This window comes from Dermatophagoides pteronyssinus, unplaced genomic scaffold (assembly GCF_027571235.1).
Source record: "Dermatophagoides pteronyssinus isolate colony J.1.1.1.1 unplaced genomic scaffold, Derpt_VIB-CSIC_2022.12 sq0003, whole genome shotgun sequence".
Classification (NCBI taxonomy): domain Eukaryota; kingdom Metazoa; phylum Arthropoda; class Arachnida; order Sarcoptiformes; family Pyroglyphidae; genus Dermatophagoides; species Dermatophagoides pteronyssinus.
The window spans coordinates 2,840,804-2,865,017 of NW_027461527.1; the positions used below are offsets into that span (position 1 = coordinate 2,840,804).

The window sequence follows — 24,214 nt, forward strand, 5'->3', positions numbered from 1 at the left end:
TGTTTTGTTTCAATTTGTTTTGTTTTTGTTGTCAAGTGGCGTTAGTGAGCCGATGAAAAGAAGAAAAAACGATTCCGAACTTTTTTTCACAGCATTAAAACACACACACATCATAATTGTGATGTTGATGATTCATTTTTTTTTTTAATTTGATTGATGAAATGATGAAAATATAGGATTTTCTTTTGCAACGTTCGAATGTTAACCAGAATTTCAAAATACAGTTTTTTACTTTATTCACTTCACATTGTGTGTGTGTGTGTGATATATGTGATGTATTTAAATTGAAAATTCAGGCAACGATTCTTATTTATGTGTGTTTTGAAATTGTCATTTTCAAAATTATTCCATTTCATTCAACAATTATCGTTTACTCGCTTTTTTTGTTTTGTTTTTGTTTTATTTTGATCATCCAATGAAATTCGAACAGACAGAAATGAATGGGAAAAAAACAACAACAACAACAACCTTTTTTCTTTGAAATAATAATGATAATTTTTGTTATCGAAATGTAAATCAAATGATCAAATTTATATCAATTTTTGTTTGTTTGTTTTGTTTACGTATTGAGGAAGAAGGGGTTTCGATGGTGATTGATAAAATATTGATCAATAAAAACAACAACAAGTTAAACAAATTGAAGCACTCATATTAACCAAAGATAAAATTCTGATCATATCGATACCTAATAAGAAGATGATCCACTTTTAATTGATTTTTTGTGAAGTAAAAAAAATTACCAAATAATCATCAATCATTACGTTGATTTATAACAAAATTTCGAATTTGATGTTTTTTTTTCTTTAATTCGAATTGTTAAAAAAACAAACAAAAATTATTTGAATCGAATTCACAACACAAGAACAAACAAACAAAAGAAATACGATTTTATCGTTTTGTTTTTGTTTTTCTATTGATTGGCACGATACAAATTAATGTCTTCAGTATCAAGACAGGCATCATTGCCCGAAGAAACAAACGATACAGCTACCAATACTACTGTTATTGAATCAACATCACCAAATGCTCAAAAAATGAATGGTTTAACATTAAGTGAATTATGTTGTCTATTTTGTTGTCCACCATGTCCGGCACGTATTGCAGCTAAATTAGCATTTTTACCACCTGAACCAACTTATTCAATCATACCGGATGATAATCATTCAACAAAATTAACCTTAAAATTTTCCGAACGTGCCGATTGGCAATATACACAACGTGAATTGGAATGTTTCGAAGTTCAATATGCTCAATCAAGTCGTGGTAATCGTATTGCTTGTAAGTTTCATTTTGTTTATACAAAATTAATTTTTTCATTGATATTGATTTTATTGAACTGATTGTTTATTCTTATCAATCAAAATACAGGCATGTATGTACGAGCGACTCCTAATCCTAAATATACGATATTATTTAGCCATGGAAATGCCGTTGATTTAGGACAAATGAGCAGCTTTTATCTTGGCCTTGGTACCCGTATAAATTGTAACATATTTTCTTATGATTATTCTGGCTATGGTGCCAGCACTGGAAAACCGTCCGAAAAAAATCTTTATGCCGATATTAATGCCGCATGGCTAACATTACGTAGTAAATATGGTGTTAGTCCGGATAAAATTATTCTTTATGGCCAAAGTATAGGCACAGTACCTACTGTTGATCTAGCTTCGCGATATGAATTAGGTGCCGTCATCCTACATTCACCATTAATGTCCGGTATGAGGGTTGCATTTCCAAATACAAAACGTACATGGTTTTTTGATGCTTTTCCAAGGTATATTTATTATTTTTTAAATTTTTTAAATATCTAATTCATTAATAAATCCTTTTTTCAATTATAGTATCGATAAAGTACCAAAAATTAACTCACCAGTACTGGTAATACACGGTACCGAAGATGATGTGATTGATTTTTCGCATGGTCTAGCTATTTATGAACGTTGTTCGCGTGCAGTTGAACCATTATGGGTCGAAGGTGCCGGACACAACGATATTGAGCTCTATTGTCAGTATTTAGAGCGGCTTAAAAAATTCATATCAGTCGATTTACCTGCCTCAGGATCTGCGGCAGCAGCATCGACAACAACGACAACGAATCAATCATAGAAAAATTATTTAACCAAATCGAACAATCAATTGAAAATTATCGAAACCATCCATTGTTTCATACTCAAACTCTTTATCAAAAGAAAAACTATTGGAATTCAAAAATTTTTTTCCTTATTCAAAAATGGATAAATCCTTTGTATGGTTTTTTGTTTGTATATACGAAAATTTCATAATATTTACCAACCACCGATAAATAATTTCTCATCCCAAATGGTTTTTTTGAAGAAAAAAAAAAGTTCAGTGCATAAAAAACATAAGTATGGATGGAATTGGTTGGTGAATAAAATCGATTCACACACACACACACTCCATTCATTTATTTGGTGAAAAAAATTAAAACCAACAACAATTTTGTTTTCTCTTTTATTTTTATCCAATTTTTATTCTTCATTTTTCATTGAATTCTTTCTTTCATTTCTTTTTTTTGATATGATCCGAATTTCTTTCTTTTTTAAAAAATTTCATTATTTATTTTTCAAAACTAATTATCATAACCAAAAAAAAAAAAAAAATTGTGTGATGAAAGTTGATGTTGGATGTTGTTTTTTTTTTCGTTTGTTTTGTTTTTAGTTTCAAACAAATTCAACAAAAAAATGTATGATTTCTATGTAAAATCTGTAACACCGACACACACACACATCTATACATACTGTATTTTTTTCCTTATTCAAGCGGATTCTACAGGGCGATTTAAAGAAAAAACAGATAAATAAAAACTGTTCATTTTATTATGGTAATTTTTCCAATTATTTTCAAACTATAATATGAAAAAAGTAATTATTCATCAATTTTAAATAATAAAAAATGAATTTTTTTTTATTAATTGGAATTTTTACCGAATGAAAATCTTTGATGATGATGAAATATGATCGTTTGTTTACATGAATTTTCATGATGATATGATGATATTTTCATATCCTGACAAATGTATTCCGGTTTACTCTGTGTGTGTTTGTTCAGTTGAAGATGACGTCCGGTTTCATTTTTTTTTCTCTCTCTCTCTTCTTGCCTGAACCATCATCATCATTTAAAGAATAATATTGATTCACTATAGAGTTGTGTGTGTGTGTTGTGCGTTTTGGTAAAATTAATAATTTCGATAATGTTAAATGATGAATTGTTTTCGATTTTTCGACAAGAACATTATCCAACATTTTATAAATATAATGGATTGCCAAAATTTTGGATCGATATTAATCTATTTCGTTTGGTATCATTGTTTATAGCTATATTATTAGCATTTTTAATTATTCTTCCTGGATTTCGTGCAAAGGTATATATTTTGTTATCGATTAATTAATTAATTAATTAACTAATTAATTATTGATTGATTAATTATTTAATAGAAATTTTCGGTAGCATTACGTTGGAGTACAAGCCTGATCATTTTATTTCTAATGCTTTGTAAATATATCCGATTAAAATTGATTAGATCAAAAGTCATTTGCTTTTTTTTTGTTGTTAATTACAAGTTTGTAATCTGATGCCATATTGGGAACGTGGACAGATACGATCACAAATGCCGTATCGTTTTGGAAGAAATCTTAATATTGATGCAACGGTTGGAATTAATATTGGATTACGTGGTATCAATATTACATTGATTGGTAATCCAATTAATCAACATAATGATACAATCGATTTTAATGAATATTTTGATTGGACATGGTCACAAGGAAAACCTGGTTTTGGCTATGATGGTTTGTTGTAATGAATTTTATGTTTAAAAATATTTTAGTTTTATTCAAATATTTTTTTTTATTGAAAACTGAAAAAAAGCTGGAAAGTTTCAAAAAGATTATCGTCATGCACAATTTCGTGGCCTACCATATCCAATCTTATGGATAGCCGAAACATTTACGATTGATTATGAATCAATACATATTGGTCGATATTATCGACAAGCTGGTTGGTTGGCACATATATTTCTATGGTATTTATCACAAACAATAAGTTCATTGAACGGATTTGATTGTTTTTTGTTTTGAAAAATGTCAAAATTGATGTTTAGGATGGTTGTACCATTATTTATCATATGCAATATACTATTTCAAACAGTTATCTATTATGGATCATTATGGATTATATTTACTGGAATTAGTTTATTAAGTGCAAATTTTATTGTTATTTTTTATTCACATTGTTCAATACCGTTAACATTAGCATTTGATAATGGTTTTTTAATTACACATTATTCATGGTGTTTTTATATAAATCTAATTAATGGAATATTATGCATTATAATCGGTATTATAACATTGATTGCCGATCTTCGTTTACCGGATGAAACGGCCGAATTTTTCGGTAATGATGTATTACAAAGTTATGAAGATTATTTTGCCGATCCACAGGATAATGATGACGTAAATGAATTTAATAATATTCATTCGACAAGTGATAATGAAGTATTATTACGACGAAAACAAATTAATGGTGAAAAGGTTAGTTTTTATCTTCAAAAAAAACCATCTCTTATCTCTTTCCATTCTTTATCTTTCTCGTTATTTAATCAAACTAAACAAACAAACAGATCATTACACATCAGGAAAAAACGATAGAAGGCGGTGTAACAAGAGGATTAAAAAAACGAACCCTATCAAATCGATTTTCACGTTTTCAAAAATCAACAATACGTTCTGTCAAAAAACCTAATACTACATCGAATGATCGACATCGTTTCCATGATGAACATAATACAATCAATCAAATTGATCTAGATGATGTCGGTGGTGATACTGGTGTGGTAGGTGTTAGTGTTACTAATGTTAACCTGTCAAATATCGATGATAAACAATCGGATGAAATTCCATTATATGAAAATTTCCGGCAATTTTCAACCATTGGTGAAGAAAAGGAAGATGATAATGAAATGTAAATACATTTCGACAAAAGGTAACCTGATGCCATCTAGCTATTGATATGAGAAAAATTATTATTTCAAAAATATTTTTTGCTGTTTTGAATTGAATAAATATGAAAAAATTTTCATTTTGTTTTAAATTCTGTGTTTTTTCCATTTTCTTTTTCTTCCTTATATCAAACCAAGAAAACTTTTTCTATTCATTTCCTTTAAGATTGTTTTGCAAAAAATTCATTATTTCCGGCATTTAGTTTTGTCAATTTCGCTATAAAAACAAACGTTTTATTTATTTATTAGATTTTGTACAATGTCATATGTCATATAAGTTTTATTTTGAAGTTTTTTTTAAAAAAAAGAAAAGAAACTGGAATGATTATTGGAATAAAAATCAATCAATTAACACAGTAATGAGCAAAGGATGATGATGATGATGATGATAGTATATTAATGAAAATATTGATAATAATGATAATTGAAACACTGTTGTGGTTAAATATTGTTGATGGCAATGATGATGATGATGATGGATTTGTTTTCATTCCAGATGTTAATTCCGGTGCAATATAATTTGTTTCATATTCCCATATTTCATTTTCCTCATCATCCACATCATCATCATTATCATTATCATGAAGATGATTTTGTTTATTATTAAGATTCATGGTAAAGTCTACAGGAAAATGAAAATGCAAATGTCAACAATCATTGTTTTCATTTGAAATGAATTTCAAAATATGTTAAATATTTACCTTTATTCATTGAATGATGTATATTTTTATTAATATTTGTTTCGAGATTCGGTTGATGTTGAAATAATTTTTTATCATGAAAATTTAATTTTTGATTATGTTTTTTCAGGTTGGATGCAGTTGTTGTCATTGTTATTGGCCGTCTTAATGGTTTTTTTGTTGATGGTGGTGGTGGTGGTCGTTTACGTTCCAAAAGTTGTATAAAATTTCTTTCATTACCCATCTTATTTTTACCTATACAATTATATTTATCGAAATCATTTTTCTGTATATCACTAATTTTGAGCCTTTGGATTAAAAAAAACAATGATGAAAATAATGTAATTCATTTTTTGAATACATTCAATAAATACCTGGCAATAAAACGATAGGGAATGATACTTTCATTCATTGATAATGTATATTTCCTATCACTGTAAACAATTAATGGTAATTGATTATTTTTTCTGCCAATAAACATTAGCTCTTGGATAGGATTCAATATGACATTCAAGTATTGGACTTGATGAGATTGCTGCTTCAACCAAACGTTTATTTGTCCGTATAACTGGTTTGACTAATAATTGAATAATAAGTTTTTTTGTTTTTACAAGATAATTAGTAATCGTATCACGAACAATCAAATTTATTAAGGATCATGGAAAAATTCTAATAATAAATTATTAACTTACAGCTAACGCCAAGAAATATTCGTTTACTTATTGTCGGTAATATACCATTGGAAGCAATACAAAGATAGGCACCTGTCCGAATCATTATCAAAATTAATTCTGATTAAACTTTTTCATATAAAAAATTTACCCATTTGATGTCTGGACACATTTTTCAAGTTTAAATATTGACCTTTAATTGTCAATGATGCTATTTGATCAATAATCAATAATCAATTTATGAATGATATGATATTATTTAAATAACTTACATTCATTGGTTTGTGAATCTAATTGAATTGGTTGTTCATCTTCACGACGCCATACAATCTGTGGTTCTGGTCTTCCTTTTGCCAAACAATTCAATGTTGCAGATGAATTTTCTGCTATATCAAAATCCGAGCTTGTTTTCTCTTCAATAAATGATGGTGGAACTGTTTTTTGATCAAACAAAAAAATAAAAAATAAAAATTTTGTTTCAAATTTGATCATTCATAACATTAACTAACCATTTACTTCAAGATAACCAATTTGTATACGCATTGGTTTAGTATTTACTTGACACATATAAAATCCACGATCTTTTTCCTGTACATCATGTATGGTTAGATAAAATGTTGTATTTGCATGTGACCGTACGGATATTCGTCCATTTTTACTGATGACCGTATCATGTGTAGCTAACAATACATGATGATCCTGATGAAACCATACCAGCTATATTTGAATCCAAAGAAAAAAAATTTCAAATGTAAAAAAAATTCAAAAATAAAACAAAACATATGTCGACATTATCACACACACACGAATATTTCATCTGAAAAAAGCATAAACGACCATAAAACATTCAATTCTCTATGCAGTTATTATATTTAATTTAATTTAATTCAATTTAATCCGTTAGATATGTGATGTGATACGATTCATTTGAAAATTCTTTAACAACAACAAAAAAGACTCATCATCAACATCAACAACGAGAAATTTTCCTCTCCGTTACAATCAAAATAGACGATTATTACGATTATAGTTGTAGTTGATAATGATATTAAACTCTTTGTATGACAAGACAATTTTGACAAGTTTTTTTTCAAATGAATTTTTTTCCGCTTTTCAAAAACCAGTGAGAAAAAAATAACCAAAAATTTTAAAACTAAACAATCATTTTGATGAAAGAGATGTCATCATTCGACCATCATCCATTCATTTTTTTTCATAGAATTTAGCCTTCACTCGTTGTTTTTCATTCACAATTGTTTTTGTTTTGATGTCATAAGTTTTTCAACAGTTATTCTTTAGATTTGTATCAATTTTTTCAAAATTTTTTATCTAATCAGTATGGAATAATGATGGATTTGTTTCTCCCTTTGTACAAACGCTGAACATTCAATTGCTAACTAATTAGCTATCGACCATTGGTCATATCTAATACAATATTCATTTCGAAATAACGAATGACAATATGATTCATTCAAATGAATACGAATTTGTTATATAAGATGGGATTACTATCTTTGAATTACAACAGGGAAAAGAAAGTATCGAATTCAATTTTATTTTCTTGTTGGATAATATATTAATAATATGATAAGAATGTAAGGAATTGAATGGAACAAAACAAGAATAACATAAAATCGATATAACCATATAATAATAAAATATATGATAATGATATCCAAGTAGATATAGTTGAACTAATCGTGTGTGATCGAACGAAAACAACAAAAAAAAATGATGATCTAATATAGAATAGAAAATATGAGAAGAAAATGATCCATAACCCGATAGATAGTGAAAGTTACTATTGTGAAAAGAGAAAACTCAGAAAAATTTCATCAATCAAAAGAATTTTTTTTCTCTCTAATGTGAATGAGTTATATCCATGATTCTATATTCCATTAGTCGTTTGTTTGGAATGATGATGATGATCATCATCATCATCATGATTATGATGAACAAATTAAATTAAATTAAAGTTAAATTTTTTCTTTTTTTTTCTTCTTCAATGTTGAAGAAAAAATGTATCCACACACACAAACACACACATCGAACAAAATAGCAAAAGGATTTTGGAAAATTTTTAGTCTTTTGCAATTGAAATATATTTCGATTTTTTACCGCCAATATTATCGATTATATAGGAAAGAATTAAGAAATTTTGTTTTGAATTTCTCTGAAGAAAATAACTCTGTTTCAAAGAGTTATTTATAATAATTCCAATTTGAAACCCGAATATAAGAGAATTACGAGAGAAAAAAAACATGACATACAAAAATGAAAATAATAATACTGGAAAAAAACACTTTCATTTATCATTTTTTTCTGTTTTTTGTTTCATTCATTCATTCATTCGGCCGTTGTTGTTGATTATTAGAATTACATTGACAATTTAACAAAGATTTGAATGAGAAAAAAAGGAGGGAAAAAATTACAAAAGCCGACAAGTTCCAAGCGAAAAAAAAAACAATAGGAAAAAGAGAAGAGAGAATTTAGCAAAATAATAATAAATAAAAAAAATTCTGGATTGAGTGAAATTCTTTCAACATTACTAGCTTATATGATGCTATTTTAACCCTTTTATTTTTTCTTTTTAATTCAATTCAATTGAAGCGGGGGCTATTTGAGTGTGTGTGTGGATGGAAAATGAAACCCATAAAAATTGAATTATTCATTTGAAATGTACAATAATAATATGTGAAAGGAAATCGGCTAACCGAAATGTTAAATTTTGTTTTTGTTGTTGTTGTTGTTGTTGTCGTAAATGTTTGCAACAAATCAGTCATGACAATTAAATATTTTGTGTGATGCATCGGGTTGATTGTTTAAGTTGTCTATCATTCCATTTTTCCATTTCATTTCATGGATATTCTTTTTTTTTATTGTGATGCTATTTTGTTGTCGTTGTTGCTATAATATTCAACATTCAGAATTTTGGCCAATGTAGAATCCATTTTTATTATTAAGCTCGTTGTTGTTGTTGTTGTATTTTTTTCACAACAATACTCATAAATCTTAAATTTACTAAATTGATCTTTTATGTTGGATACTATAGTTTCATAATGAAAGTCAACATAATCATCATCATCATCATCGTTTAACTTGTTTTCAATTCAATTCATTTATAGATTTACTATAGAAATTTTAGTTATCAAAACTAGATTCTTTGCTTATTCAGCATACTAATACCATTGATCAAAAAAAAAAAAAAAATTCTCTTTTTTCTCTTTCATTCATAACAAGAAACACACACAAAGAAAAATATAATAATTGTTTGAAACCAAATTTTCAACATGTGTTCGGTCGGATCTTATTCTTTTCGACTCGACCAAATCACAAACGGTAGTTATTCTATCGATAGTTAATTAGAGAATAAATTCTATTGCGAGCAAAAAAAAAAAAAAAATATTTTAACAACAGCCAGAAAAAAAAGAAAAATGACAGTAATTATCATCATTTAAATCATTAAAGATTTATTGAATTTCTTTTTTTCTTTTTTTTGAATTTCGTAAAAGAAAGCAATTATAATTTTGATTATTATTATCAATCCGGCTGGTACCGGATATTTGAGTAATGATTGAACAAAAGTGAATTGAAATTTGAAATTCAAATTGATAAAAATAAAAGTTACGGAAGAAAATACCCCTACACACACGCAAAGTCTAAGAAATGTTTAAAAAATAGAAAAAAAACCACTAAAAGACTTACACGAAAATCTTTTAATTTAGGAAATACACATTCAAATGTTGCATCACGACCAACAGTAACTGTTATATTTTTCATTGTATTTGGCCAATCCGAATTGTTTGGTGTTGCCGATGAAATATGTCGGCCTATAAATGATAATATTCCATTGCTACCACCACCACCACCACCACCATTGTTTTGATGATAATTATGATGATGATGTTGATGGAGATGTGGATGTGGATTTTTATTTTTATCATCATTATCATCATGTTCATTAGGATGCAGATGTTGTTTTCTTTGAATTTTCAATGATATTCTTTCATCTAAATCATGTTGTTGGTGGCCATCATTTTGAACATTTGCTCTTGTCGAAAGATGATGATTCCTAAGTTTTTTTTTGTACAACAAAAAAAAAAAATCAAATATCGATATGAAATGATAAAAAAGAGAAAAAAAAAGAATAGATAATACTAATTAGTATAATGATTCTTCAATTGGTGGTGGTGATGATGATGATGATGATGAAATCAATTATTTACCATAATGATCGTCGATGTGTACGTTTTTTGAAAGAAATATTTTCATTCCATTTATTATTCTCATAATTATCGTCATCGGGAAAAAATGAAGAATTTATTTGATTTATAATTGTTGTTGTTGTTGTTGTTGATGTATTTAGTTGTGGTTGTTGTTGTTGTTGTTGAATAATGATTCGATCATCATCATCATCATTATGAATGTAAAAACTATCCATTGTCATCATCATTGGATGATGATGTTGATATTGATTTTTATTATTCTTGAGTTCAATACAATTACAATGATCAATATGAATGATCATTGTAATCATTATTATCATCCACATCCACATAATATACGATAGGCAAATTTCATTGTTGTTGTTGTTGTTGTTATAGAATTTGAAACATCTGGTCAATGTTTTTGCTGTTGCTATTCGAATGGATGATTCAGGAAAATCTTGGAAAAATAAAAAATAAATAAAAAAATGTAGTAGCAGAAACAAATCAATGTTGATATATATAAATTAATCATAATTTTGTTTTGTTTAATTAAAAACAAAAACAAAAATTAATCAATAAATAAATCTTCTGTATCTGTTTTTTTTCTACCTGAAATTCATTAAATTTTTATTAACCAATGCACGTGAATCAACGAAAAAACAAAACACAAACAACCAAATTTATTTAATATTCTTTACATCACATCACAGAATAACCCCGGAATAATACAAATTGTATTAAATAATAATTATATTCCAGAATCATCATCATCATCAATAATGACCGATTGAATTTTGTTGTTTGGAAATTTGATTTGTTTGTTTGTTTGTTTGTAACAAAAAAACAAAATTTTTTTTACCTCTAAATATCAATTATAATTATTAGTATTGTTATGTTTATTTATTTATTAAAATAATGAATTATTATTATCCACATGTTTTTGTGGAAAGAAAATCAAAGTAATTCGTTGTTGTTTTGTTTGCTATCTGTATCATTGTATTCAAACATAATCCAATTAGGAATAATTTCAATAATTATATGATTATTACCAGGTAATTTTTTAATTTTGTTTGGCAAGAAAATTTTCATTTTTCATATTTTTTTTTCAAATTTCCATTTCAAAATAATGTTTTTGTTTTTTTTCACTCATGAAATTTTCCGGTTCTGGATGAATATTTTTGCCTCTTCTCTTTTTCTCTCTTCTACCGAATTCATATTCCAGGTTTTTGTTTGTTTTTTGTTTTGTCGATTCGAAAAATATTGTTTGTTTGTTTGTTTGGTTTGTTTTACATCATAATCATCATCATCATCAAAAGGTTTATGAATGAAATTTTTTTTTCTCTCTCTCGCTCTCGGTGTGTTTTCATTTTTTTTTCTTCATACATTTTCAAATGAATTAATTAATTATAATTAACTAATTAATTAATGAAAATGATGTAAAATTCATTTGGAAATTATTAAATAGAAGACGAATTTAACACAACATATAATATCAACATAGGTTTTTTTGGGTTTAATCATTTTTTCTGTTTTTTTTTGCTTTGGAAAAAACACAAACTAGGCCAGGTTATTTATTTATTTTCCAAATGGGGAAAATAAAATGAAAGGGGTTAACGGTGATAAGGATGAGAAACAAAAAAAAAGATTATGTTTATTTAAGCCATAATATTGATAAAATTGAATTATGATGAAGATGATGTCAGAGAAAGGTTTCCGTAAATAAAATTAATTCTATTTCATTTCGTGCAAATGTTTGTCATCATCAATGTATACAAACAACCAAACAAACAAATAAATGCCTTAACGGCATCAATTTACATAAACTTTTCCATACAAACACGCATCAAACTAAAACTATATTCATTGGCATTTTATGAAAGATTTCCGTGGGTTGAAAAAAACCGGAACAAAATTGTTATGTTCTGTTCATAAACAACGAACATTACAGAATTCTTTTTCAAATTCTATTGAAGATGATCTGGATTTTTGAAAAAAACAAAATCCAAAAAACATTTAAATCAAAATTGATTCGATATTTTCAATACAGCAAAAATCAAACATGATTATGATGATGATGACCATTATCATCATTATTTTATGATTGAATCATAGATGATGGGTATAAACAATCATCATTTGGATGGATACAAGGAACAAAATAAAAAAAAAATAAAAAAAAGACAAGTAGCCATTTTTACGGGTTTCTGGAACAACGACAAACCTATGAAAGTTTTTTGGGCCAACAAAAACATAAAAACATAAAACAAGAACACGAAAACGATGAAATGCAGTGATGCATTAAATTTATTATTATTTTTGTCCACAATAATTTTTTTCTTTACTGATATAGAAAAAACAAAAACAAAAACAAAAATAATCAGAAAATGTAAAGGAAAAAAATAACAGGACTAAACTTTTGAATGAATGACCAAAGAAATTCCAAAGAAAAAAAAAATGAAAATTGATTGACTTTATTTGGTCATCAATATATTTTTTCTTTTCTTCATTCTTTACCGATTATTTTTTTGCAGATACACACCACTTATATCTTTTTTTTTTGGATCAAAATTAACTTATTTATTTTTTTTTTGACAAAACATCAATCGCGAAATTGATTTTTTTGAAAAGTTTTTTTGTTTTGTTTTGTTGTGAAATTGAATTAAAAGTGAAAACAGAAAAAATTATTATCATTATTATTGATTTTTTTTCAATCGAAAACAAAAACAATGAAAAAGAAGAATTAATCCAAAAACAAACAACTTACAGTGATAAGGCGCCATTTGTTTTTTTTTCTATGAATGAATTGAATATTCTGTGAATTCAATGATTTGTAGCAAATTATTATCAAATGTCGAATTTGTTTGAATGATCAAGTAGTGTCATCACATATTGTACTTTGAAGAGAGAAAATAAAGTGTAAAAAAATCGATTCAAATCGATCGATCGATTATTGGCCAAATCAAGAATTTTATTATTGTTTTGCGATGTTATTATCATCATTTTCTCATCATTATCATCATCATCATTAAATTCGTGTGTTGGTGTGTGTGAACAAGCAAAAACACATTAAGAAGATTAACATTCATTATATTGCGAAAACCAAAAATTGTCTTGTTGATCACAAGAATTAATTAGTGGTGAATTAGTAATGTTTTTTTTTCGTTAATATACACTGATGGACAAGAATGTTGAATGAAAAAGCTGATAATAATAAATTGGAAAAAAATGACAAAAAAAGATTCTATTGTCAAGCAAACAGAAGAAGAATAACGAAAATCAATTATAATTTCAATGATAATAAATCTGAGAAACAAATTTTGTAGTTTGTTTGTTGATTAATTTAATTGATACAATTTTATGATCATTATTGAAAATTAGGTGATGGTAGTAAAGAAGGAAAAAAACGATAAAGTTTAACAACGAAGTTTCAATTTTCTATTTATTATGGCCATATAATTTGATTTTATTGTCGAAAGAAAGAAGAAAAAAACTTGGAAATAAAATTGAAAATTTTCAGATTTGTGAAGATATTCTTGAGCTGGAACATCATCATCATTGCTGATCTGTTGTTTTATTTTCATTCATTTCATAAATTGTAAAAAGAGAATGACAAAAAAAAACTATGTGAAGAAATAAATCCACATTGGATCGGATATTTATAGTGGAAAGAAATTCTGTCAATCTGGCGCGGATGTTGCGCAGCAAATATTTTAACATGTGTGTGTTGGTTTGTGTGTGTGCCAAATGGATCGCATCCGATCATAGTATTGATAAGTGGCGGCACATTCAAAATAGTAACCATTATGAACATCGATGGATGAATCCCGACAAACAATTCTAACGACGGCGACATTGCAAAAAAAGAAAAAAAAACAACTATTCAACTAACGGATAATACAAAATCTAGTAAATAGAAAATAGTGGAAAAGAATATGAAAAAAATAGTATTCTTTTTTTTCTGGAATCATCGTAATAACATCACCAACAACAACAAAAAAAACCCATATATAATACCAAGTCATTTCATCTCTATACATTCACAATGTCTATAGTCATCATATACTAGTCACTATAGTATATTGGAATTTTTGTTTCTTGTTCATCAAAAATCACACAACCACACTGGTTTTTTTTCTCCAACATTGATTTTGGTAGTTCGGTTCCATTCATGGTCATGATAGTGATGATGATGATGATGATGATCAATGAATAAAATTTCTATCCGATAAAAAACTTAAATGACGATCGATATCTTTCATCATTCATTGGATTCGGAAATTAATGAATGAATTTGAAATCAACTATTTTTGATTGAATGAGGTTTTTGTTGTTGTTCCTTGTTCCAAGAAGATTTCTCAACACTTTAACAACTTTGATTTTTCATAATTTTTGTTATTGTTTTTTTCCTTTTTGCATATCAGATTTAAGAAATAAAAAGAGTTCAGCCATCATTATCATCAACATTGGAATTTTTTTTTCATTACGATGATGGTTATTTATGTATCATGGATCCATCAAAAAAAGTCCAAAAAAAAGTGATGAAGATAAAATACGACATGACTGATAACAAGATTGGTTTGAACTTGAAGAAAGATCACATCAAAAAAAAGAGAGGGAGAAAAACAGAAAGTTTTTTTTGTTTGTTGAAACGGGAAAAACAAAAATTCCGCTTCGAATTGCATTCATTTTCATTGCTATAGTGAAATATACATTTGAATGATGATGATGATCAAGATGAAAAAAAAACATAACGACCGTAAGAGGAAAAAAGAAATGAAATAAAAGTTCAATAAGCTATTAGTTTGTTTTTTTTTATCCAATTCAAAATCATGTTTTTTCGGCCCGAAAAATCTATTGAAAATCTTTATAACAACAACAACAAAAAAATAAATAATTTCATTGCAAAATCATCCAGAAATTGCTATGAATCTATTATGGATATCTTCACATTTTAGAATGTTCAAAATAAAAAAAAAAAATGAAAACGAAATAAAATAAAATAAAATGAATCACTATATGCGAATCATTGGAGAGATGGATTGGTTTAGTCATTTTTGGTTGGTTTGGTCGGTCGGTCGGACGGTTAGATGGATGGATGGATGGATGGATGGATGGATGGTGTTGATGTTTAACAAACGATGGATAGGATCGACTAGTCCATTGGTCCAACTATGGTAATATCTATCCACACACACAAACATACACTTAACAAGTCGTACAAATGAGTGACAGCATCCATTCAATAACAACAACAACAACAAGACCCTAACACCAGATACAAGTTTCAACAACAACATCAACAGCAGCAGGAAACATTTCATCTTCAATGTTTGTTTGTTCGTTTTTCCCCCGTTTTCCAGAAAAAAAAACTACTACAACAAAGATGATCCAACAAAACAAAACAAAAAAACTTTGAAACTCTAGGATAACAGAAAAAAATTGGATAATTTATTTATGTGTTTAATCTTATCCAGTAGTAATGGTAGATCATCCATTTGGAAATCTATTAAAAGCGAAAACAACAACAATAAAATGAAAGAAGTGAAATGATTTTTTTTTGTTTCTTTTCTCTTTTTTACGAATCATTTTGATGATGATATAAACTTGATTAATATACCGGCCATTATCACCATACTAACCATCTTTGAATATTTTGGAAAAATAAATGTGACCAAAAACAGCGAAAGCGAAAAGTTTTTTTTCTTTCCAATTGATGGATGATCAAATCGTATGCGGTAGTAATTTTGTTGTTGATGATGCTAATCATACGAAAGTTATAAAGAACACAGAATACGTGCATGGAAAGATTCATTTATAATCTGAATATAATGTTTGGATTTACTTGCAAAAAAACCAAACAAACAGAAACACGTACAATAATGCTACAAGTGCTAGGCCTGTTGTTTGATTATGATTAGAATTCAGTTGTTTCTTATGAAAATTCAATGATAAAATTGTTCTTTTTACACCCAGTTGTAACAAAAAAAAAATAATAATAATTAACCATCCATAAATCATAACCGGAAAATATTTAACCGAACACATATTTTGTTGTTTTTCTTTTCTTTTACAAGAAACTATTATTATTATTATTATTATTATAAAAATGACAATTACCGAAATAATAACCGAAAACATTTAATTTAGATTTAGGTTCAAATCACAACATTCTCATTCTTGCCAGACAAGTTAGTCAAACTTCATTATTGTTATTATTAAATCTTATCCGGTTTATTTCATTTAAATAAAACAGTAAAAAAATGGAGAAGAAAGACTGTATGTAATAATCTAATCTTTGTAAGATTTTAAGGATAATTTATGATTAACAACTGTATTGTTTTTTGTTTTGTTTTTGTTTTTTGTCATTACAAACGACAAAATAAAGTAAAGTAAAGTCTTGTTTTTCAGTTGTTATGAAACAGCTTTAGTTATTTATTTTTGGCGGGCTGATGTTTCAATTTTCGTTTTTCGTTTTTCCTCTTGTCTATTGTCAACGAATAATGTCTCGTACACTTGCTATATATGTTTGTTGTTAATAAAGCGAGAATGTCGTTCCAGGATCAAACTACCAAATATGGCATGAATCGATGTCAAAACATATAGTTTAGTGATAACAGAGGTTTGTTATTAGAACTTTTTTTCCCCCGTATCAAACTCTTTATGTGCTATAATTTTTTTGGCTAATGATTTTCTTTGAACAATACGTCGTCATCGTCATATTTTTCTTCCACTAAATTCAATAATTCACCGAAGGAAAATGAACTTTTTGTTCCACTATCTCCCCATGTCAATGCATTGAAAAAAAAGAATTCATCAATGGTCAAAAGAGTGTAAACAAAAAACAATTATCGCATCACAATTATTCACAATCAGCTAATTTCAATGACAAAAAAAAACAAAAAATATTCACACCGGTTACAATGGAATTTTTCATTGATTTAATCATAATTAATTTAATCATCTAATTATGCTTATGCTGATGTTGTTATTGTTTTCTTTTTCCTATGATAATCATATTCAATCAGAAAATCAGTGAAAGAAGGTTTTTTCAAAAAAAAAATCAAATCAGTTCCAGGGTCGATTGTTCAATTCTCCCGAATAATAGTAATGATAATCGGATACAGAATCTATGAAAACAAAAATCTGTTGGAAGGAAAAAAGAATATATTCACGTGGATTATGGAATAGAAAATGATGCTAATATTTTCTCTTTGGAATTTTTTTTTTTGATAACGCCAAATGAAAATATTGATAATAATTTTATTCGCTTGATTTGATTTCTATGTATGTTGTGCATATCATCGTTGTTGCTGCATTGAATTAAACTTTAAATAACTAACAAACAAACGAAAAAAATATGTTGATGATGAACAAAAAAAAAAGGCAAACAAGAAGAAGAATAAAATGAATGGTCAGTCAACGGTGTTATTGATGATAAGAGAAAATATTATTCTTTTCTTTATTTTGTTGTTGTTGTTACTGATTTTTTCTTACAGCTAACTGGACACAACTATAGATTTGATATGAAAATGAAAACGATACGAATATTATTTACTGGTGGTATTTTATGTGGGGAAAAGACTGAATATTTTTGTTTGTTTGTCCAGAAAAAAAGTTCATTTTTTTACACGAATAATAATTTCAGCTCAACAACAACAACGACAAATATCACCTTGAATTGAAACAATGTTTCTTAATGACGTAAGAAATTGTCAATTGTAAATTATTATTATTATTATCTCTCAATACAGACAAGCAAAATTCAATACGATCATCAACAACAACGATGGCCGAATTTTTTTTTATTATTTAGTTCCAAATAACTAATAGGCTTATCATTCATTCATTCATTCATTGAATAATTCGAATTCTATTTGAACTTGTAATGATCAGGTCTACGAAGAGAAAGATTGATCTATCGTCTTGATGTTGTTTTTTTCTTTAGATATCCTCATTTCATTCATTCATTTTTTTCGACTTATGAACTGTGATAATAAGGATGATGATGATGATGAAAATTTGATCTTCAAATCATCATCATCATCATCATCATAAGACGGTTATGGCAACAACAACAACAACAAAATCCAATGCAATGACAAAATTATTATTTTTTTTCGATAAATTCGTATTCGATTTATCGATGTATATTTATAATGTGATGATGTGAATGAAATGATATTCTTTTTTTTCACAATAATGATATATATTTGGTGTGTGTGTGTGGAGGGGGGAAAAGAAAAAGAAAGAATAGATTTTTGATCATTGATAGATTATGCCTAATAACATTCTTGTGCGAACCAACAAAAAAAAAACTAACATGATAAATTCTAATTGAAATGATGAGTCTATGAAGAAATGGTGGGGAGAGAAAAAAAAACTACTATAAAGATTCTATGAATAAGATCCGATATATGATCGGTCGAGAAAAAAGTCGAAAATGAAGAAAACAAAACAAAACAAAAAAAAATGGCAAAGAATCATTGAAAATATTATTAGATACATTTCCATCAACAACAAATCATCAACAAATTTATTTATATACGGATTATTTTTTGTTTGTTTGTTGATAATCAGTTATGAGAAAATGAATTTCATCATCAATATTTTTTCTTCTACTTCTTTATTGTCGTTTGTCGATGCAAGAAAAAAAATGAGCATCATAGTACTCAGTGTGTATACAAATTCAAAGGGAAATTTTTCTTCTTTTTTTTGGTTGATGTGAATGATTCAAATAAATCAAGAATTTTCTTCTTTTCTCCTTCTTTGATTTCGTACATTTGAAAGATTTTTTTTTTTTTTGAAGCCACTTATTCTTTATATTTGAATGAAGATTGAAAAATAATCATCATCATTGCCAGCTTATAATTTCTTTCATTTTTTCACTTGACTTTTGAATCATTTTTTTCTTTTTCTTTTCTTTGATTGAATAAGAATATTCACCCAATGATAAAGCTTGGGTCAAATCTTTTTCTTGGTCTGGATTTTGCGAATGGAATTATTATTATTATTAGAAATGATAATTTTGAATGACATTTTTTTTGTCGAACAAATTTGTTTTTTTTTTGTTGGAAATATTTGTCGAAATCGCTTCAAACGAAACATACGATGACGACAAGATGGAAGCCAAAAATAATTATATTTTGAGAATGATTTTGTTTTTTAGCAAAAATCAAAACAAAAAAAAAAAAATCTTGAAACAACAAACTCTCGTCGTCGACGACAACAAACATCATGACCAGCAGCAGCAACAGAAAAAGATCTCAAATCAAATTTTTTTTCTGGACATTGTCGACGATGAACATGAATTTAGGATTCATTTTTTTTCTTCATTCTCGTTATTATCATTTTTATTTTTTTGGGTGTTAATGTCAAACGATGGACAATGGTCGAGTTTGTATCCAGTTTGGTTTGACAGTTTTTTGTGAATTTTTGTTTTTTAACATTTCATTTTTCTCACTTACAGAATTTCTAGTGAATGAAGAGAGTGAAACATGTTTCACTTAATGTTAATAAAAATGAAAAAGAAACAAAAATTCTTTTTGCCAAGATGTTTTCACTTTTCGAAACATTTTTTTAACATTTTGTCCAATTTGATTTAAATAATTTTCTGTTTTTTTTTCAATTTTTTGGAAATAAACTTGTCATCAACATCATTGAAATTATAGAAATGTCATTTTCTTCTGGGGATATTAAGTTTTTCTGAAATTTTTTTTGTTTGGTTGTTGTCTGAATTTTTATTGCTTTTGATTGGATATTTAATTTAATTGCAAAAATGTTTTTATTTGAAATGGTGTTTGATAAAGGTCATCCGAATAGATTGAACCAACATCCGAAGGGTATTCAGGGTCAATTGAATTGAAAGGAATCCAAATTGAACTTGAACTATTGATTGATTTTGGAATTTTTTTCATCTTTTCATTGTTCTCATAGTTTTCTATCTAGCTGAAATCGATATAATAGAATTAAATTGACCAGAAGTGTAAAACCGAAAGTAAATGGCCAATGGGTGAATGAAAAAATTTGAACCGAAATAACCGACCATATCATCAAACAAAAGAGAAATAGCGATGACCCGACTTATCACATGTCGATAATAATTTAAATAAACAAACCGATCTTTTGATCTATTCGATTCATTTATATGATTATATATTTGCGGTTATTATATTTTTCACTATCTATTTTCGATATCTTGTACAGTACAGATATTTTGATGATGATAAATCGGAATGATCGATGATGATAAAAACTTTGAATACATTGTATATTGATCAGCTTGATCACAATCACAATGATTAGTCATTCATATCGATATTTTTATTTTTACTTCTTTCTTTCCTTTTCTTCTTTTTTTGTTTCATATATAAAAGCAATGATTCAATAATGATCATCATTGATTAAAGTAAATGTATATCTCGTTTACTTATGAGAAAAAAAAACTTGGTTTCAAATTATTTGAATTTGAAAGACATTTGTCATATGGCCTCCATTGTGTACCATTTTACTGATGCTGTTGCTGCTGTTGATGATGATGATTTTGTTGATGTGATGACAAAATTAGATTATCGAATTGCACTCTGGTGAATTTGTCTTTTTGTTTCATCCCTCTTTGTTGTTGTTGTTGTTGTTTTTTTCCCAACATAGAATCACTTTCGAAAATAGTGAAAGCCATAGTGTTGACCATTTCTATTCGGCAAATAGAAACAATTCACAATATTTAAGAAATGAAAAAACAAAAAGAAAGAAAGAAATTCTTCGGCGCCATCATTTTCAACGAATTCATCCATAGTCAACCATTGGCACATTCTCTGTTCCCTCTTTTTTGTTTTGTTTTGTCCTGGTTCTGGTTTATTTGCCCGATGTTGGTGACGGCGATGATGATGATGATGACGATGATGAAAACAGCAATCAATTTACAATGTAAATAACCAAATTATTATAATAAATAAAGACCAACATCGACATGCGAAAATAACCCAAAAAAAAATAAAAATAAATAGCCATGAATTGAATTGATAGCCAAACAACAACATGGTTAAAAACTAGAATAATGAAAGATGACAACTTTGCGATTCCAAAAAAAAAAAAGATTCGATTCTATTTCAACCACGAGTAACCATTTGGATCTCTATATTTACGAAAATTAATACGTTCAACATTCAAAACAAACAAAACTGAAAACCGAAAAACATTTTGATTGAATGAAATGACATTCATTGCTGAAGCCATTTAATAATTGTGATGATTTTCATTCATCACAATTTGATTTTGGACTGGACAAAACATTAATGATGATCAACAACAACAACAATAAAAAAAGCAACGAAAGCAAAATTTAATCATTCATAATGTTATAAAAAACGTTGAAAATCTATGCTGCTAATATCAGAGAATATTCTTTTGGAAACAAATCTTTGCAGCATACAATGTACGATTCCAAATTTTTTTTCTGTCGATTATGAAACAAAGCAAAAAATAAATAAATATTAAAAAACAAAACAGGAAAAAAAATCTGCGACCAACAACAACTTTTTTCATTCATTCATTCATTCATGGCTATTTGCTGTTGTTTGATTAGATAGTTGATCTAATAATCAACGGCAATGTTGATGATGATGATGATGATGGGAAAAAGTACCGTTATTTTGTCACCGTCGTGTTGTTATTGTTGATTTAATCATCAATCGTATGACAACAAACAAACAAGAAGAGAGAAAAAAAATATATTCGATAACCGGACCCAATGGCCGGAGTAAACTTTGTTAAACGCCATATTACAACTTTTTTTTTCTCCATATTTCAACCGAGGAAATCTTTTTTTTTTTTTGTTCCCGTTTTTGATTTTTACCGAAATCTAAAACTTTTTTTTCCATTTTTTTTGCCAAAAATAATTACATTATACAGAAGAGACGAAGAGAAGATCGGTAGGAAATTTTTTTTTTTTTTTGACAAAATTCAATAGAATTTTGTTGTTGTTTCTCGAACGCTATGTTTTAACAATACAGGATATTTTGATGAAAATAATCTCTCATTCCATTTGATGATGATCAACCAGATTTTTCTTAATACTCAAACGATCATCAAACGATCATCATCACTAAAAATAAAAAATAAGAAATAGAATGTGATCATCGCACATTATCTAACGAGCTTTGTATCGAATCGTACAAATCGAAAAAATGAATAAGAAACGAATGTTGAACACATTGTTTAAAACATTGTTGATGATAAACATCTCTTTTATATTACTTTCGTCACACACACACATTATATTTTTTCCCCATAAAATACATGATTTAGGCTAATGAACAGAGATCACCAAATTTGGATATCAAAAATAATGTTGTTTTTTTAGGAATAATTATGGAACAAAACAAAACAAAAGAAAAGAAAAAACATTAGAAAAACATCAAATTCTTATCCGATCAATTTGTTATTTATTTCGTTGTTTTTTTTCGAAAATATCGATAACAAAACAAAAAAGGAAAGGAAATAAAAGATTCATAATTAGATTCTGTATTGTCAAGGGAAAGAAACATTTCATTTCACGGATTAATCAGATTGATTTGATGATTTTTTTTCTTGTTTTATCGTTAAATGATTTGGCTGATAACCAACAAAAAAGAACTAAAAATAAATTCATCAATGAGAAAAATAACCATCTGTCCATTTTCTCAAATCATTTTTTTTTTTAAATATTCAATTTGATAATTTCAAATATAGCTCGCTAGATGGATGAACTTGTGCTTATGATGGTTTACAATAAAAACAACCCTCTGCGTTTGCGTGACAAAATATCGATATGATTAATTCGATGATAATATTTGACATCATCATCATCATATGATTATTGCTTTAAATTTTTCTGAATTGAATTTTTTTTTCTCAATATGAATTCCGAATCGAATGATAATAATAATAATAACAATAATGATGATATTGTTAATATGAATGACAATTCATCAATCAATGTTGTTGTATCGGATGATAACAGTCATCATAATCAACAACAACAACAACAATCAACGATAAAATCAATTGAAAGTCGACAATCAGTAAAAATTATTCTGCATAATCAATCAACACGTAGGGTGACAATAACATGGATTGATTATGGTGGTAATGAACGTATCTATGCAAAATTACATCCAAATTGTAAATTTGTTATCGATTCTTATGTAACACATCCATGGATATTTCGTGATATTGAACGAAAAAATTTGGCTATATTTGATGCAATAATTGCTAATCGTCGTGATTTACTTGCATTTCAAAAATGGAATAAATATTCTGAACAGAAACGTTTTCATGTTGCTGATCGTATCCTGTTTCCAAGACAACATAAAAAAGATTCAGAATTCATATTGGTCATTATTAAAAATGGTGTACATAATCTACAAGAATTATGTCAATTTTCATTGATTGAACAATTACATCGATCATCAACATCATCATCAATAACATTACCATCATATATTCTAAATAATTTGCCAAAACATCTTTGTGAAATTCTACATAACTACATCGATAATGGCCAATCTTTATTAGAATTTTTACCATTATAGTGCAATTATTCATCAAAATATACTCAAAAAACTTTTGTTTTTCAGTTTGATTATTGTTTAATTTGAAATT

At 27.3% G+C, this 24,214-nt stretch overlaps 4 protein-coding genes across 5 annotated transcripts; 3 read left to right on the top strand and 1 right to left on the bottom strand.

Moving 5' to 3' along the window:
• The first annotated feature begins 2 nt into the window (after nucleotides 1-2).
• LOC113793666 (alpha/beta hydrolase domain-containing protein 17B) lies at nucleotides 3-2,846 on the top strand. Its single transcript, XM_027343727.2, has 3 exons — nucleotides 3-1,278; nucleotides 1,369-1,774; nucleotides 1,842-2,846. The coding sequence occupies exons 1-3, from the start codon at nucleotides 936-938 to the stop codon at nucleotides 2,104-2,106; spliced, it is 1,014 nt and encodes a 337-aa protein (XP_027199528.2). The 5' UTR covers nucleotides 3-935; the 3' UTR covers nucleotides 2,107-2,846.
• Nucleotides 2,847-3,153: 307 nt separating this feature from the next.
• Nucleotides 3,154-5,961, top strand: LOC113793612 (dual oxidase maturation factor 1-like). Of its 2 annotated transcripts, XM_075824966.1 has the most exons (7): nucleotides 3,154-3,382; nucleotides 3,456-3,513; nucleotides 3,582-3,809; nucleotides 3,889-4,042; nucleotides 4,121-4,550; nucleotides 4,640-5,001; nucleotides 5,828-5,961. In XM_075824966.1, exons 1-6 carry the CDS (start codon nucleotides 3,212-3,214, stop codon nucleotides 4,982-4,984), a joined length of 1,386 nt encoding a protein of 461 aa, XP_075681081.1. In that variant the 5' UTR covers nucleotides 3,154-3,211; the 3' UTR covers nucleotides 4,985-5,001; nucleotides 5,828-5,961. The 2 variants fall into 2 exon arrangements, with proteins under 2 accessions (XP_075681081.1, XP_075681080.1); XM_075824965.1 differs by lacking the exon at nucleotides 5,828-5,961 and having other exon boundaries at nucleotides 4,640-5,109.
• Nucleotides 5,292-14,359, bottom strand: LOC113793699 (uncharacterized). The gene is given in 11 exon segments (XM_075824964.1): nucleotides 5,292-5,639; nucleotides 5,719-6,005; nucleotides 6,072-6,161; nucleotides 6,163-6,274; nucleotides 6,390-6,461; nucleotides 6,520-6,579; nucleotides 6,641-6,802; nucleotides 6,878-7,085; nucleotides 10,074-10,440; nucleotides 10,595-11,033; nucleotides 13,341-14,359. Coding segments are annotated over 11 exon segments (2,091 nt in total). The 5' UTR covers nucleotides 13,357-14,359; the 3' UTR covers nucleotides 5,292-5,361.
• A 9,022-nt stretch (nucleotides 14,360-23,381) lies between these two features.
• On the top strand, nucleotides 23,382-24,144 carry LOC113793700 (uncharacterized). Its single transcript, XM_027343763.2, has one exon. It carries the CDS (start codon nucleotides 23,470-23,472, stop codon nucleotides 24,142-24,144), a length of 675 nt encoding a protein of 224 aa, XP_027199564.2. The 5' UTR covers nucleotides 23,382-23,469.
• Nucleotides 24,145-24,214: the final 70 nt, after the last annotated feature.